At 44.0% G+C, this 18,216-nt stretch overlaps 1 protein-coding gene across 1 annotated transcript in view; it reads right to left on the reverse strand.

The window, feature by feature from the left end:
- Positions 1-450: 450 nt before the first annotated feature.
- Positions 451-18,216, reverse strand: part of FOXO1 (forkhead box O1) — a 97,793-nt gene continuing 80,027 nt past the window's right edge. The window contains exons 2-3 of the mRNA XM_042906003.1: positions 4,250-5,605; positions 451-3,769 (exon numbers count right to left, since the gene is read on the reverse strand). Coding sequence (XP_042761937.1) covers positions 4,268-5,605 — 1,338 coding nt within the window. The 3' untranslated portion in view covers positions 451-3,769; positions 4,250-4,267. The remainder of the gene's footprint in view (positions 3,770-4,249; positions 5,606-18,216) is intronic.

Raw genomic sequence — 18,216 nt, forward strand, 5'->3', positions numbered from 1 at the left:
GGACACAGTCCCTCCTCCCCCTTCGGCAAGGTGTGTGAGGTAGGGACACACACGGCCCTGGAAAGCCACTGCTCCCCGCACACCCACTAGTGCTCAGTGCCCTCCTAACTTGCCCTTCAAGTGTTTTTCCCTTTAACATGGTCCGTCTGACATGAGATTTAATATGCCTAGGAATTACCGCGCAGGATGTCGTCGCAGACATTCCGAAGATGCGGCTCCCGAGTTGTTCCTTATCAGGGATTTTACTTGTTCTTCAACTCTCGGGACTTCACTCTCAGATGGACTGTTTCCTCCCCAACCCACCCCTGCCCCCCAAAGGAAATACCAGATTTGAAGAAACCATGGCACTGTGGCTGACAAGGTTTCACTTAAGGTAAACATTAAAAAACAACAACAAAACACTAATAAAGAGCTTATTCTGCACCATTAGGAAAGAAAGACGCCAAACCATTTAAACAGAATTTATGTACATTTATGGCTTTATACAATAATAGCAAAGATTGTTCTTGTGTCTGTAAGTACATCAGCATCATCAGGCACTTCTCAGAGAGTATCGGAACAGGAACGTGGAATCTGTGCTGTTACTGAACTCGAGTAGTGAAATGCGGGGGGGATGTGACCGCATCCCGACAGGACTCCGGTGGCCACACCTGGCCACACTGCCAGGCCGTGCACACCACCCTCAAGGAGGAGGCCAAGAGTAATGCAAGGCTGTTTTGTTTGCATAAACCACACTGCCTTTTTTTAATGAACAATTAACTCCCAGACCAAAACCACAAGAGAAACTTCTCATTTAAAAGTCAGTTATAAATTAAGAACTCGTAAGAGCTGAGTGTGAGAGTTTCAAGTAAGTCTGGGGGGAGGGAGGGAGGTGTTGGTAACATATACCCAGCAGTTGAACATGTCCAAATTGTATACCTTTGGAAAACTTTTTTTTTTTTTTTTCCATTTCAAGTGTCCTTCTCCTCTTCTCAGTATGCTCCATTGATTTACTGCCCACTGGGATACAACATTTGCTAATTAATTTAGACTTTGTCAGTTTGTCAAAGCGGAACTTTGCAAGTAATACATCTAATTACCTAAATATATTCCATACATCTATATTACGGAAACAATACTTTATATTTAAAATATCAGAATAGCTCTATAATACAATATGCTTTTAATAACAGTACAAACCAGAGGAAATAAATCAAACAAGGCTGCATAGGTGATATCATTTGCACATTTCACAAAGCAATCATGTACAATAACTGATATACTAATTACTCAAGAAAGTCAGTATTCGTACAGAAAAAGTATTACCAGAGGTCACATAATGTTTGTTTTCAAAATAGACAAGGTGCCTTTCACTGGACTTCACTGTACCCCAGAGAGATACTCAAGATTCATGAGAATTTCAACACAAAAATCTGCAGAAAAAAAAAAAAAAAGAGGTATTTACACAGACTCAGGAGGAAGAAACATCTTTTTAAAAGTTACTCTAGGATGTAATAAGATTTTAAGAGTGATTTCTGCTGGAGTTGCCTCTTTAATGAACAAACAGGGGCTCTGAGGCTCACCATGTGATGGCATAGGAGGAGGAAAGAAGCTGGACACAGTAGAGAACCCAAGTACTCTGGCACCAACAAGTTCTATTACATATGCAGAAGGCACTGCTTAGAGGAACTAGGGTTTCCAAAACCAGACATATTTTGGAGTGGCTAGCAGTAAGGATGGTTGGCCAGGTGGCTGTTTAATGAACTTTCAAGACAGTAGAAGTCACAGTGGGAAGCTTACAACAGAGCTGGCCTCCTATAGGAAATCTTTCAGGAACACTTGTGTTCTCGTTAAACATGTAGGAAAGACCAAGCCAACAGATCGGCAATCCACATGCAAGACAAAGCAAGTGTGATCTGGGCTAAGTACACAGAAAGAAATCAGAGCCTTCTCAAGAAGGCAAGAGGAACATTTTTGTGCACCTGCTCCTTCTATTGTGCTGACTTAGGGCATTCCACAAGACTTGAAAATACTGACGGATGCAAAGCCAATTAACCTAGTCTGTCAGTTACAGGTAATTGCAAAATATTAAAACATAATGATGCAGCATTGTAGTTTAGGTTGCTAAAGGCTAAGGAAATTCTCCAATTCTAACTTACAATAAGAGGTTTTACAATAAATTCAAATATACAACCTATAGCTGGTTTGTCGGCTTTCAAATTAATTGCCCCAATTTTTAAACAAGCTCTAGTCCATTTGGTAGCCATCTGCACTCAGGGACACAAAGCATTCTGCAAATCACTGAAGTCCTATTTTAAATTTTCCTCCTTCCACCTAAATTTCCACAGTGTGCTAAGTAATCTGCAGGACAGAAGGGAGAGAGGAATGAAGTGTGAGTCTTAACATAATCCTTCAAGGCAGAGCTATCAAACCAACCTCCACCTAGACCAAAATAAGAGCACAGAAATAGGAGGGAAAACATTTGCTGAAGCTCAACTCCAAAAGGTTAAGTTGATCCAAACTCCCAGTTTGAGAGAGGAGCATGGTTTTAGACTCGGGTCTCCCTTTCTGATCTACAAACATCACGAGGCCCCTCAGGAGTCCCTGAAACACCGTGCACTTAGTTCACGGGATAATAGGAGCAGATGGAATTTCTTTAAAACACATACATAAAGCTTACTAAGTTCTCCTAAACATGAAACGCAAAATGTCCATAACTAACCATCACTCTCCTGCCAGAACAGAGCCAGAAACGTGGAGTATGCAAGTACTAATTACAATGATTTTCAGATTAGTCAGAAACAACACCAAGTAGCATCCCCAAGTGTACAAACCAGTTAAACACGTATAAAATTAGTACTAATCCAGTTAGAAATACAAAATGAAAATTATGGATGCTGCCTCAAATATCTGGGATTCCACAAATTTACAAGCAGACTATGTAACAAAGTAGACTCTAGTTTTAAGAAAACATTACAGTTCAATATCTATTCCAAAAATGTCCCAACGATAACATCAAAAATCATTTATCTGGAAATTAGAACCATTTAAATGTTTGTACAAATTTGCAAATAACAAAATAAACAAACAAAAAAATAGAAAAGACCTGTACAAGGCTGGCATTTAATCTATTTTTTCCCCCGAAGGTGTCTGACAAGTCCATTAATTCAGCAGATTGATAACAGGCTATTGGTTCTCATGTGAAGTGGCCATGTGAACAGGCCCAAAGCTGTCCCTTGGAGGCGCAGGATGGAGAGCTTGGTTCTCTGTGGTTCGTCTGTTCAGCAGAACACGGGTGGTACAAACAAAAGTTTAACTTATCAAAGACATGAGACCATCACAGTATTACAAAAAGAGTATAAACTTTCCTTGGACCAAATGGATATTTTTTAAAAAACAACAACAACAACAACAACAACAACAACAACAACAAAAACACACACAAATACAGTTCTGTCGCTACTGCTTATGTACAAAACTTGAAAGCACACCAGGATCTGAATGTCTTTTCTGCAATTATATGGTGTAGTGAGTTTGGCACTTCATTGTAATGAAATTTCCAATGGCACAGTCCTTATCTACAGCGGCACATAACCTGCAAACATCGGGCAAACATCCTGTACAGGAAAAGTGTCTTCGCTGCCAAGTCTGACGAAAGGAAAAAAGAAATTCGTTTTTTGTTTGTTTTTTTTTTTTAATCAAGAAAACGAAAAGGAGGGGTGAAGGACATCTTTGGACTGCTTCTCTCAGTTCCTGCTGTCAGACAGTCTGAAGTACTTTTAAGTGTAGCCTAGAAAAAACACACAATGAAAATACAGCCGAATTAAAATCAATTCGATTTAACGTATTAGAGTGACAGACATACTTGGTGGGGATGGGGGGGGGGGGGGGGGGGAGAAGCCAGAGCTTTCTCAAACAGCTCTGAAATCTTTCAATGGGAAAAATTCCACTTATAAAAAAAACCTGCAGCATTTGATTTGTATCAAACGTATTCATTTATTGAAGAGTTACTAAAAAGATGCAGCCATCTAACTGTCAAAAGAAATCTTTAAAGCAGTCAGAGGAAAATTCCTTATGCTTAAGCTCAAAGAAAAAAAAATTATAAGCTGCAAAAAGGGCAAAGAAAGAACGATAAAAGATGCCTCTCTGCAAGGAACAGCCAGCTGACATCAGGAAAAGTCCCAACCATGGAAGATATGTGGCAAGTTACCGTGTTCCTCTCTTTTAAGTCCTGGCTTCAGAAGGTCTTTTGACACGGGGGTGATCTTACCTGTTCACTAACTCACTCTTAGCCTGACACCCAGCTATGTGTCGTCGTCTTGACGCTGTGCGGGAAGCTTTGGTTGGGCAACACACTGTCAAAGTTAAAATCCAACGTATCTCCATCCATAAGGTCGTTCCGAATGATGGACTCCATGTCGCAGTCCAAGCGCTCAATCAACATGCCATCCAAGTCACTTGGGAGCTTCTCCTGGTGGAGAAGGCCCATCCTGCCATAGCCATTGCAGCTGCTCACCGAGGAGTAGGCCCCCAGCGCGTTCATCTGCATGGTGTGGGACAGAGGCACTTGTAAAGCTGTCTTCACGGGGGCCAAGCGGTTCATACCCGAGGTGTGGGGCATGGTGTTGACCGCATGGGGCAAGGCACGCCCGTTAACTGCGGATGTTGGCTGGGTATGTCCAGGGTGGGTGTGGGAGCTGGGGTTCATCATTTTGTTATGAGATGCCTGGCTGCCATAGGTTGACATGACCGAATTAGGGCCCATCAACACATTCTGACCGAGGACCCGGCTGTTGGGTTGGGCGATCCCAGGATCAACTGCTGTCATAATGTCATTGTGGGGAGGAGAGTCAGAAGTAAGCAACTCCTTCAAGAGTCCTGGTGCACAGTTATACTGATTCATACCTCCATAGCTCGATTTGTTGTCCTGAAGTGTTTGCATAGGCATCTGGGGCAAAGGGCTCATGCTGGACTGGCCATATGTGTATTTTTGGTAGTTTGGGCTGGGTGAATTCAGACTGGTGTTTGGAGGTGCAAATGAGTAGCACGGTGTCTGCTGCATCATGGTGCCAGGTGAAGACTGGGTTGAAACAGTTAATGGCGTTGGTGATGACAGAAGGTTGAGATTATCCAAAAGATTTTCCATATTTTCAGGATTGCTTATCTCAGACAGACTGGGTAGCGTAGAAGCCATCTTCGCAGCAGATGGTGGGTACACCAGAGAATGCACATCCCCATCTCCAAGATCGTCCTGTTCGGTCATAATGGGAGAAAGTCTCCCACTAATAGTACTAGCATTTGAGCTAGTTCGAGGGCGAAATGTACTCCAGTTATCAAAGTCATCATTGCTGTGAGAGCCAGGGCTCGCAGGCCATTTAGAAAACTGAGATCCTGGGCTGTCCCCGGCACCCTCCTGGCCAGACTGCAGGGATGCTTTTTTCTTAGCAGCTCGGCCCCGGCTCTTAGCAAATTTACTGTTGTTGTCCATGGACGCAGCTCTTCTCCGAGGGGATTTGCCACTCTTGCCTCCCTCTGGATTGAGCATCCACCAAGAACTTTTTCCAGTCCCTTCATTCTGCACACGAATGAACTTGCTGTGTAGGGACAGATTATGGCGAATTGAATTCTGTAAAGCAAAACATCATGTTAGAAATAAGTACTTCTCCCGTTGGGAGTACTTACTGTTCAGTATAGATATATGTTAATGGAAGACAAGTAAACATCTTTTAAAGTTTGTGTACAGATTTCAACCTTATACCATCAGAAGGGTTCTGAACTCCACTATAAAAGAGCTCCAAACCAGTACAAGAGAAATAGTATCTTCTCTTAAAAACAGGCATCTGTAGGAGTGCCTGAGTGGCTCAATCGGATGAGCGTCCGACTCTTGATTTAGGCTCAGGTCACCATCTCACGGTTCAGGAGATCAAGCCCCACGTTAGGACCCACGTCCAGCTCCATGCTGGGCTCCGAACTGGGCATGGAGCCTGCTTCAGATTCTTCTCTCTCCTTCTGCCCCTCCCCCGCTCACGCTCTCAAAACAAACCAAAACAAACCCAGTGTCTGTATCTTAATGTAATGAGGGGACAAAATTAAATAAGCATTATTATAGACACCTTCTTTTATATAGCTGTATTTTACAGGAAATCACAGGAACTCACTTTAAAACCACTTAAATTTTTGCTTAGCTACAATGCTACGTAAATAGCAAAAACCGTTTCCATTCTATCACCCCTAAAACTACTGCCAATTCTCTTCAGATTGAACATATGCCATTTACACAAGTGAGAAGTTTTAGATTACTGGGCCCACGTGATTATGGAAAAGAAAGAAGTGAAGCAGGATATATTCTTAGTCAAGAATTAAAAGCCTGAAAACCAGTAAGACCTAGATTCCTTTCTACCTTTCAAGTCCATTAGGCTAACATAGGTGAATATATGGCAAACAGGGTCATATTTCTTATTTTAGAAAGTCGAACTGCCAAAAAAGAGAAAATTTAGATCCAAGTGCTGTTCACCAACCCCTCCTCCCACAAATAAGCAGCAGTATGTGCCAACTAACTCCAGGTCACTGCATCGGAGGGAGGTCCTGCTCTATCCAAAAAGACACGGGGAGAGGGGGGGTAATACAAAGAGCTCCAGGCTTCAGTCGCTCAGTACAGTTGTTCCACAACTAAATTGTGCCACGTGTATTTCTAACACAATTAGTAAAGAAAATCAACTTAACTTTGGGAAACTGCTTGGCCCCTAGGTGCCTTAAGTTTCCTTATCTATAAAACAGAGATAAATAATAGACCCATTTAGGGCTATTAGAGGGAGACAGAGTTTATAAAATGTTCAGTGGTGCCTGGCACATGGCAAGCAGTTACCAAGAAGTAGGGCCTAGATCCCAACTTTGAGGGCACGAGGACATTGCCATTTTGAGCCCTGCTCCCCTCCTCCTACCTCCTATTCACTGGGGTGTGGGCAGGAGCTCAGAGGGATTGCAAACACAAACCCACAACTCCCAATATACAGTGAAGGAGGCCAAAGAGAGTCTCAAGCTCCGGCAGAAGCAGCAAAGCCAGGCTGCAAATAAGGAAGCCCCAATCCAACTCCCCTAATGGACACATGTGGGATCACCAGCATCTGGAGAGCCTCTGGGGACATATGGAAAAGCAAAAATGGGCTCCAAAGGAGGGCCCTTGTCTTGTAGCTTTTTGTTCCCCATCTAGAACAAGGCACACAGCAGACTCCCACTACCTGCTCATTCAGCAGCCTCTGTCATCAGGGCCCTGAGGCCAAGTCCAGGAGCAGGATTCTGGATGTCCTAGACCCCTGGGAACAGGCCCCTGTGCATGTCTCCCAAGCTTCCCCTGGCTTCCTCTGCCAACTGGGGACAAGGCTTAGCAGACTGAGCCCCCTGGACCTCTGGGGCCCCTCACCCTGACCACAAAAAGGCCCTGGCTGGATTTGTGGTCACCCAGGGATGCAGCCACAGTGCCCACATCCTCATGCCATCAACGTGGGATGCAGATGCTCGAGTGCCAATCGGTGCGCCAGAAAAAGCCTTTGCACAGACAAGGCCCGGGCTTCAACACAAACCATGAATTCAGGTTCTTTCTTATTAAAAAAGAGATCACAAACATGCGGGGGGAAAATCTCACTGTCTAAAAGGAGATGCGATAGTCCGAGTTGAGTCAGGCCGGATAGCCAGGGCTGAGAAATCCGTATTTCAAAATGCCCTCTGACCCTCTGTACTACATTCCACCCAAGGATTGCAACAGAGGAGCAACGTGACAAACCCTTCTGCCAGGGCACACAGCGCGGGCGGGTCAGATTCGGCTCTGAATGGGCCTTCCAGGCTAGGTGCTGTGCAGGTGTCCAAGTGGATGGCATGAAGGTTTCTTTTGTTCCCTAGACTTTCCTCTTCCTTCCCATCTATTATCTATCCCCAACTCAAGACAAGCTTTGAGGAGGACTTTAAGTACACACAAGAATCCCTAAAAGAGGCCAAGTACTACATTTTTCTAATGGCCTATTTCATTTCCACAAGATTCTCCAAACCCCACGGAAAGGTCTTAAACACACACCTATGTATGCTCCAAGAACCACAGCCTCATCTCCTGGGCCCACCAACACCAGCAAAGGAGGTTCTAAATCTGTCCTTAAAGAGGCAGGCCTGTCCCTGGGGAGGACCTGGAAAGGGGCTGAGCGCTCTGACCCTGCGACATGTTCTATAGGCTGAAAGTCTGGGCGTTTGCACAATATTCCATCTTGACTATCTTGTTCTTGGAACACAATAGACACATAGATAAGCCACGATGAAATCTCTAGAGGAAAGGAAGCTTGACTCCTGTCCCTGTCACATTTAGTTAATGATAAAGGGGGGAAGATCCTCCTAGATAATGGCTTCCTGGTTGTCTGCACTGGCTGGTGGAGAGGGTGGTGCAGCTCTGTAACACTCATAATTAGATCAGGTCATTTGTAACTGCAATTAGGGGACATTTTTAATGAGACTGCAGAATATGTAATGATGAAATCTTTAAAAAGTTCAAGAAGCGTTCACTAAGCCAGGTGGGACATACACTAACTCACCACTTAGACTTACCCCCGCTCTTCAAAAGGGTGGTGGGGGGAGGGTCCACAGCAATACCCTACTTATCAAAACATCATGCTCCATATTTTTCTAAGAGGACATTTCAGGTCACTCTTTGAGTAACAGAGCTGTCTTCTAACTTTGCCAACAATTAAAAAAAATTTTTTTTCCAAACAGGAAAAGGTTTGCTGTGCAGGGCTTGTTACAAAAATTCCTGTTTTTCATACAGCCAGCAGGGCTATGATAGGGAGCGGGGGCGGGGTGAATAGGTAAATCCTGCAAAAATATGTGTTGCTATTAAGGGTATTATGTCTGCAGACCCCTGCGGGACACAGCCATGGCCGGAGGAAACTGTGGTTCTCCCGCAAACTCTTCGACTGTCAGTGCTTGGAGATACTCAGTTTTTTGACTACAAACAGAATATTACCTGAGAAGTAAGGCAGGTTGTGAAGACAGAAAACTCATACACTGCAAGCTACTTAGCCAAATCGCAAGCTGCTATGCCATTAGACTCCGCCCACCCCCCACCCCCCCCCCCCCCCCCCCAACCAAGGACACATGAGCAAATTTCCTCTCCAGCAGCTGTATTTCTCTGCAGCCTGGGCTCTTTACTAATGCTGAGCTGGATTTCCTCTCACATACCCTCCCCACAACCTGCCCCCCCAAGCAGGGCGGCACATTCTTCTTGGGAAGCCTGACCTGACCCGGGACATTTGGGCGGGTCGCGTCGGGGGCAGAAGGAGCTGCACAAGGTATGTGCTTGCTTGTTCAGCCTGCCTCTAAGTCCCAGGTGCTCTATTTCAGGAGTTCTATGGATTCCAAGCTCCTTAAAGAGCAAGGGCGGAAGTCCGGTTTTATTTCCTAATCTTGAAGCCCCTAGAAGAGTTCTGTGTACACGCATGCACACACACGCACACACACACAAAGATGATGTGCACACAAGAAAAAGCCAAGGAATGTTTGTTGACTGACATCCCAAACACACTACAGGGAAGGTGTAATGTCTTACACATCTTTTGGCTGTCTGTTCACATACCAATTCATGCCAAACCACATTTATTGGGACCTAGTTTGTGCTAGGTGCAATGAAAAGACAACAGAAGGAATTAGGCAGAGTCTGCCCTCTAGGTGTTTTATGATTGACCTGGGCCAAGAACAAGTCCACCTAAACAGCGACATGGGACAGAAAATGATGCACAAACCACTGTCCAGGAGCACTGACATTTTCCTATCAAAGGTTGCCATCCCCACCTCCTCCAACTTCTCTCTGAGCTCAAACGTCCCTTCCTTCTGGAACCATCCCATCCTACCGCTAACACAGGACCTTGGTTACTCACCACAATTATGATTCTGCTATGTGTGGTCCCCTGGGGGCATGTGTGGCTCCCCACTACACTGTAAGCTGCATGAGCTCAGGACCTGGTCTGTCTTCTTGTACAATGTATCCTCACAGCTCCGTCACCAAGAGGCACTCAAGTATCTGTTAAATGGATTAACAGGTTCTACATTGACAGGGCTGTTGTGGAGATTAAATGAGAGAACACATGTAAAGTGCTTAATCAATATTAGCTGCTGTTACTGCTGTTATTATTAGGATAATGGCATCTATAAAATGTTTGTGTTTTAGACACTTATCTGTACGATAACCATCAGTCTAATTTACTATCATACCTTGCACTGTTGCCACTAATAAGGTGTTACATGTTAGGTACTGGAAAAGTAGACCAGCGTTGAGGTAAGACTTAAGATGTTTTCTCTCTGCCCCAGACAGTACCTCAGATGCTGTGAAGAGACGTTAATAATAAAGGAACTCAGATACCAAAGCTGGCCTGTTACTGCCCTTGCCAGTAAGCGTATCAGAATCCTGAAGTCTTCTCAAGGTGCTGCCACGGAGCCTCGCGCGTGGGCACCACACACAGCTGTGGCCTCTCAGCTGTCTGGACTCAGTCAGTGTGCGACAAGGGAAGGAGTGGCAGGTATTACCCGGGCCACAGTCAAGAGACCACAGTCCTGTGTCTCCTTGGGGGGGTGGTTACAAATGAGCCCTGCTGGTCCCCTGCCTCTCTGGCTGGCAGAAGCTAGGCTCTGGGGCTGGCCCCTAGAAACCCTGAGGACACAGGACAGGAACTGCCCCTCCCCAAGAGGCTCCCAGCCCCGCTGTTTAAAGCAATAATCGGAGCGTCGCTGACGCACAAGAAGAAATCTTCACACCTTTCATTTAAGTTTTTTATCTCATTTTTAAATCTATATTGGCAAAATGTGTTATATAACACACACAATCTATGGCTGTAGTACAAATGAATAAATGTGACATCAGAAAGGATATGTGATTTTTACAAAAAACATTTGGAGACCCCTACTCTATTACAGTAGACTTCTAGTCTACTAGAAGCCTGAACAAAGAAAACCAAGGTTGTTGAACTAGTCCTAGGGTCAAGACTAGCAAGCTCTTTGGCCTACCAGACCTGGGCTGAAGAAATGCTCTGATCTGGCCCTGGGTTTGCACCTCTCCTCCCCTACCCCGCCCCGGGCTCCTTCCTGTCCATTTTTCTGTACCCTGGACACTCATCACTCTGAATCCTGCCTTCTGACCTGAGCTGCCAGCTTGGTTCCATCTAGCCTGTCCACTGGTGTGTGTGGAGATCACCACCTTCCGGCCATGGGTCTTGCCATCACTCCATTTTTCTTTCTGCTCGGCAGTTCTAAGACTACTCTGGTCTTTGTCTTTATAACCAAAAATAAAAGAAAACCATCAACTTAGGCTGAGTACATCCTGCTCACGAACCCCGGGCCTTCATACTTTATGTCTGCATTTTACTTCATATACAAACTGCGTTTAATCCATCATCGCATTCCACACTTGAAAGATCCCTACAAGGCAGGGATTACTGGCCTTGTTCTAGACATGGGAGAACTGAGGCTCAGAAAATTAATTGTCCAACTAGGGCTCAGACCAAGGTTTCAGGAGTCTGAATGCAACACTGCTGCCAGCTAAAAAACCACCTCCTTGGCTCCGCCATTGTGAAGAATCGAAGGAACACACTCAAGACTAAGGTTACATGAACGCATCTTGAGGGAGCAGAAATAATTGTTTACAAATACTAGTTTACAAAACGAATTTTCTGCCTCACTGGGTAAAAGAGACTGACAAAATATGATTTGCCTTTAATTCTAATGGTGACTCTTTATGGCAGGAAACCATAACAGCTGAAGTGTGAATTTCAGGTATGAGCATCGCCCTGGGGAAAGCATGTGTAAGGAGGCTGTGGGGACCCACAAGGAAAATGGAAAGGCCCCAGGGGCCCCTGCAGCCTAGACCTGCCCGTCACCTTGCCACACGGTGGGGGTGAGCAGTAGTCACCAAGTCAAACAAAAAGAACTTCAAACTTAAGACACTGGAACACATGAGTAAATGAATTTGTTGTTCTAGAAATTCTAGAAATTCTTTCAAAATGCTAGACAAACTAGATTTTTCCAAAAGCATTTTATCTCATTTCTGTGAACTCTTTGTCAATGCATGCAATTGTTTTGTAGACTCCCAGCATGGACTTTACTCCCTCCTCCTGCTTCCTCTCTTTTACACCATCTCTTCCTGCACTTCTACGAGTGAAAACAAACTAAGGAGAAAGTAGAAATAATCTCTATTCAACAGAGTTCCCATTGGTTGCTAATAAAACAACTTTGCAAAATAATCCATTCTGCTTGCAAACGGAAGGAAAATATGTGACCGTTTGCCAATTGTTCTTTTTACAAGTGATGTCAATAGACGCCATATAGATTCAACTTTTCAAAGTGTTGTAATAGAAGATGTATGGTGAATGACTAGCCTACATGCTTACACAATAGGCCCCAGCAGTGTTCAGCTCTTCTTCCTCAGGCTGATCTCATTTTCCAGAAGCCTGTCCTTCTTGCCTGAACATCAACGACCCCACAGCACACTCTCACCCCCCAGTTTGCAATGAGGACTCGGGCTTCTCCAGTGATCCCAGGGCTGGGAAGAAAAGACTCGCAGCCTCATGAAATGTGCAAACTAGAAGGCACTGGGAAGGTCATCTGGCCCAACACTCCCATTTCCTATTACAGAAAACAGAATTCAGGAAGATTAAAATCCAGATGAGAAACTTATACGAAACTTATACAAGACCTCATTTACAAAAAGCACAAGCACCTGGGGCTCTATTCCTAGAAGAAATATAGAACAAGTATCAAGAGCATGCAGGGTTCCTTCCCTAATCAAACCAATTCTTAGCTATAGATTCACAAATGGCTATCAATACACTCTTAGCTCTAAACAGCTTTCTCTCTGACTCAAATCTTTCCAAAGAAGGAAAATATGACTACGTTAAAGAACCTCCAACAACAAAAAAAGCATATGGGAGATTATGCTCTCATGTAAGACAGTACCAAAAAGATAACTGTAAGAATTCATGAGCACCATGAAAAGTTTAAGCACACGGACAGGCAGAAGCCAAGGTCTGGCTGACTGCAGGGCCACCTTGAGGGAGCACCTTGATCTCACTAGGCCTCAGTCTTGCCATCTGTGAAGCAGTAACTACACAGGACTGTTACATAGGATGGTTAGGAACTGAACAGCATAACATATATGGGAAGTGCTTAGCACACCCCTGGACACAAAGACGAGGAAATCAAGGCTGGCCTCTTTCTGATAGGAAGCAAAGGGATATATAAACAGGAATTTGAAAGCGATCGTGAATGGTTACAACTTGATTAAAAACCATTCATCACAAACTTCCTGTTTAACAGTCTTCCTCAAGCTGGTTTCCAGGTCCTCACAACTGAGCCTGCAATCCTTCTTTTACAGAAAAATCGTTTTCTCCCCTTGCGAGGATTTTAAATGTAAAAATGTGATTAACTAGTGTGCTCTGTCAGCTTTCTGGACGACCCATGTCAGAACATATGTGGGTCCCTGAGGTTGTTCAAGGAGACAGACCAGCTGACGGATGACAGACTACATGCAGGAGGAAGCACAGTTACAGCAATGCCCCTTCTACATCTCTTCTCACACACCGCTCACTCCCCACTGTTTACTTTGCAGAGAACAAACCCTAAAAGGGGCCTGACGAGGTGAGGGATTTCAAGAATATATTGCAGGACAAAACACTTGGTGAAAAGGTGAGCTCCAAGTGAATGGGACTATGGTCTTAGGAAACCAAGAGGGAAGAGGGAAGCACCCCCAGCCTGAGAGGAGGGGCAGGGAGGAAGCCCTGCAGTGTGGAAAATGACCCCATTGAGATGATGACCCTGGTGAGAATGCGGGACGACGCCTGCCTGATCTTTGATAAGCTCTCACATTAGCCAAAAGCCTAACTAAGTATTTCAGAGTAACAGGTCAGCCAACAACCTCACTGGGGTGTAAGAAAAAATCTCCACGGATAGAGCAGAAAATTTACTTTGATTATATCAGAACTATCCCATGCTTTTATTTCTCAGAAGGTGCTAATCAAAACAACACAGTGCTTCCCCTTGCTGTGTCCTACAGGAAAACCTCATTATCGAAGAAAGCTGTTTTATGAAAGAAAGGGCAAAGCCCCTCAATTTTCAGAACGTGAAAAGGAAAGTCTTTCCAACAGCATTTAATGCCCCATGCTTTTCACACTATCAGAAACTAGGAAGCCCAAAGACAAAACTCCAAAAATTCCAGGTGAGGTTGAAACCTTAGGTACAAGCATCTTTCCCTGTGTTCCAAATCATGGGGTATTGATCTTAATCACTCTCTCTCTCTAACTTCCATAAAAGTTGCTAACACAGGGTGCCTGTGTGGCTCAGCCAGTTAAGCTTCCAACTCTTGATCTCAGTTCAGGTCTTGATCTCACGGTCGTGATTCAGGGTCCTGTGTTGGGCTACTCCGTGCCCAGCTTACTTTAAAAAAAAAAAAAAGGTGCTAATGTAGACCCCCGTTTAAGTCAAGTCTGGAAAACAGAAACTACCTCCTGCTGTCATACACTTTGGCCTGAGTACATTGCCACAAAAGCCAATAATGCCAACTCTCAAATGAGTGTCATCAACTCTGGCTAATTAGGTCCCAGTGGTGGATATAGACAGACTAAATTTCATTTAGCTAGATCTCTCTTAAATGTGTGGGGTTTTTTGTTTTTGTTTTGTTTTTTAAGGCTAGCTAAGGATTTCAAAGTGGAGTTTGTGTCTCCTGGGATTAATTTAGTTTCCGTGCAGCATGCGGGCATCCCTATCGATCCTTTAACCCACACCCCCCCTCCCCAACCCCGGGAGGCATAAAGACCGCACACGGCCAAGTCCCAGGCAGAGAACTTCAACACCCCATCCTGACCATCTGGTGGCCTGAAAGAGCCCATCCTTTCTGAAACTTCTATTTCATTAACTGCTCAGAATATGGACTGTCTCAGACACAGAAGGCCACACCACAGCATAGTATTAAGAGGAAACCCATTTGTTGCCGAAGTGCTCCTGCTGTTTCCTAATGAAAATCTGTGTCTATTTTATAGGCCATTTTTCTCATCTTCAGCGGCTCTACAAATGCACTGCTTTACAACCAATTAATTAACTAGCTCTGTATCTGGCTACCAGAAGAATAACTACTGGTGAACTGGGCTACCAGAGTATGGCAAAACAAAGTAGAAACCAAAAACGAAAGAACACTTGAGGATTTATCTTCTTCTGATGAATAACTCAAATTAGGCATCAAAATGAAACACAGCGTGTAACAATTTGATCGATGTTCAAGTTTTCTAAAGTTATTAAAGGACTAGAGTAAATTTTGAAGTATTTTGTGATGAGCCCTTTAACCCACTCATATTAGGTGAATGTTTATTCAAGGTATGAGCTGGGGTGGCTCACTTGGTTAAGCAGCCGACTCTCAGTTTCACCTCAGGTCATGATCTCACGGTTCGTGAGTTCAAGACCCGCAATGGGCTCTGTGCTGACAGTACAGAGCCTGCCTGGGACTCACTCTCTCTCTTTCTCTCAAAATAAATCAGCTTTAAAAACCAACAAAACAACAAAAAAACAAAAACAGGGCATGTACCCCAACTGTTTACAAGAGCCAATGAAAAACTCTATGAATTGAACATAAATTCAAAGGCAAGCACACCTGAAACTTTGAGAGATTAAAATCTCTGGGATAATATCCCATCCATAGAATGTACTATACAGAATTGGTTTTTGCCCTAAATATGTTCACTATCTGAAAATCTAGGGGAAAATGAATCTACTGAATGCATAATCTATTTACCAAGAAATGCTACCCTTAGTAAACAGAATTAAGAAGTATGAAGTCAAAGAGGGTTGGGGTTTTTTTGTTTTGTTTTGTTTTTTGGAACTCAAATGTAACAAATCCAGATTATGAGAAGAATGGAAAGAAACTGCAAAAATATGATATTCTGAATTATATATCACGTGCAATGTAAAGTTTTCTTAGTTATATAGAATCCTGAAACTAGCTTGCTTGCCGAATACTCTGGCTAATCAGCAACGATTTGTGACTGCTGAGCATGTGTTCTTTTTTGTTTAGGGGCCAGCTCACAAAAATTCTTGTCCCAAATCAAACAGCTACTAAAAAATCACTGGTCGACCTAATACTAGCAAAATCATTTGGGCCCATTTGCTCCATGGTAAAGCAAAACCCCCCAGCCATGGGAGGCAGGGGCCAAGCCAGGGCTGTTTCCAAGCATCCTGCAGACATCGGGATCCAATTCAGCAAGCAGACCACAGAGACAGTAGGTGTGTCCACTGGATAATGGCCCTACTCTCTGCACCTTCCTTCCAAACAACTGAGGCTCCTTCAGCACCATCAGGTGCCCACATCAACAGCGCAGGGTCTCCAAAAGAACCCCAAACGCATGTTTCAGAAATGCAGCTTTTGTGGTTACCTAAAGGCCTACAAACATCATAGCCTTCAAAGCCTTCCACAACATGTCCACCCTAAAACCACACCTGCCCACCAGCACAGATCCTGTGTCCTAACACGAGGCTACACCTGACATCTCAAACAGCATCTGCACACAGGGCTCTCCAGACAATATGGCGCTGTGCTTAGTTGTAAAAACAGCTTTCCTCCCCTGTGTAAGCGCCCACGCTGTGAGCAACAGCCCCTGCAAAGTCTCACCCCTGCTCACCCCTGCACAGTCACGGACACTCCACCAGAAGTAAGCACACTTAGTATGTGATACCCACAGGATTTGCAACCTCAGTCAGGCCTCAGGTGGAGATGAAGGCCAGCCCCGGGGGAAAGTGCTTCGCCAAGACTATTCCTGGGCTCAGGGGATGCTGGAAGGCTCCAACTAGAGTCTGTCCTGGAAGCAGATTTAGACGACCTGAGGACAGCCTGCTAAGTATCCTTTGTGTTTCACAGTTTTTGAGCTCAGCCACAGGGCTAGGCAGGTTCTTATTCCAGAGAGAAGAGACAAAGTCAGGCAAGACAAAAAAGAAGGGTGCCCCAACCACCTGGGGATCCTCACTTGAGCAATTAGCAAACCTTACCATCTGGAAAGTTCTCCTTGCATTGAACTTTTTACTCTAATGCTGCAGCTTGAACTCATGTCCTCTTTGGAAACATGAACAACACTGCAGCCAAGAATTAAAAGTACAAGACTGTGTTTATAAATCCCCAAAGACAAAAACCTCACCGCTACTTTTAGTAGTTATAAATATCATTTCTACGAAGGCATTATCTTTGAAAATGCACTTATTACACATAATATCCATTTCTTGTTTGGGGCTGAGAAAGCAAAGGGAGAATTCTGTACGGTTAGCTCTATCTTAAATACTTAGAGGGAGACCAGTGAAGAAAAAAAATGAATAAATGAAGCATTTCTTAGGATGATTCAAACCTGAGAACTTCTCATCTGAACCCAAAGTTGGTGGTACCTTAACCTCCTCTTTGGAACTTCAGTGTTCATTGTTCTCAGTGTTATCACACTTTGAATTTCCTCCAAAAGGGAACTGTGAATAACAACTATTGTGACTGAAATCTTGCACACAGTACAAATGTTTTGTATCTCTTCCAAGCTACTGCATTCAAGGATACTTTGAACCACAGCTAGGAATTCCACCATGATGTATGTATTTAGTATATTCAGGGATGCCCTTTTCTCCACCTTCTTTAAAAAGTATGCATTTGCCAACAGAGTTCAGAATTAAGGGTCTTCCCAGAGGGCAGGTCCTGTATTCAGGTTCAATTTAGGTCACTTACTCCCACAGGTCAATCAGACAAGTCAGATGATGTCCTGGTGCCTCACCACCATATAACGCAAAGGGGCACGATGCAGACCAAACGGGAACATGTTTGGAAACCACACAGAGTACCCAAACTGTAAAAGATGCTACCAGTTTGAAGCATATTAGAGAATTTTTCTGTAAATTCTTGATATTCTACAACAAAGGTAATCAGTTTCTCTAGAAATTATCATCCCTGCTATCACAGATACTTAACTACATGCAGGGACGTCAGCCTAACAGACCACTTCAGCATTTCTCCAAGGCCATTTCCAATGGCAGTCTCCTTGGTATTAATTTATTTTTTATTACTGAGAAAAGTAATGTAGTCATATTCTGACAACCTAGTTAAGACTGTAATAGCTTAGAATTGTTACTGGTTGAACAAAGTTTAAAACAATCATTCTTTAGTGCAATCCTACCCCCAGAAGGTTAAGTTTTGCATTTCAACCA

The sequence above is a fragment of the Panthera leo genome, chromosome A1 (assembly GCF_018350215.1).
Source record: "Panthera leo isolate Ple1 chromosome A1, P.leo_Ple1_pat1.1, whole genome shotgun sequence".
In the NCBI taxonomy this organism is placed as follows: domain Eukaryota; kingdom Metazoa; phylum Chordata; class Mammalia; order Carnivora; family Felidae; genus Panthera; species Panthera leo.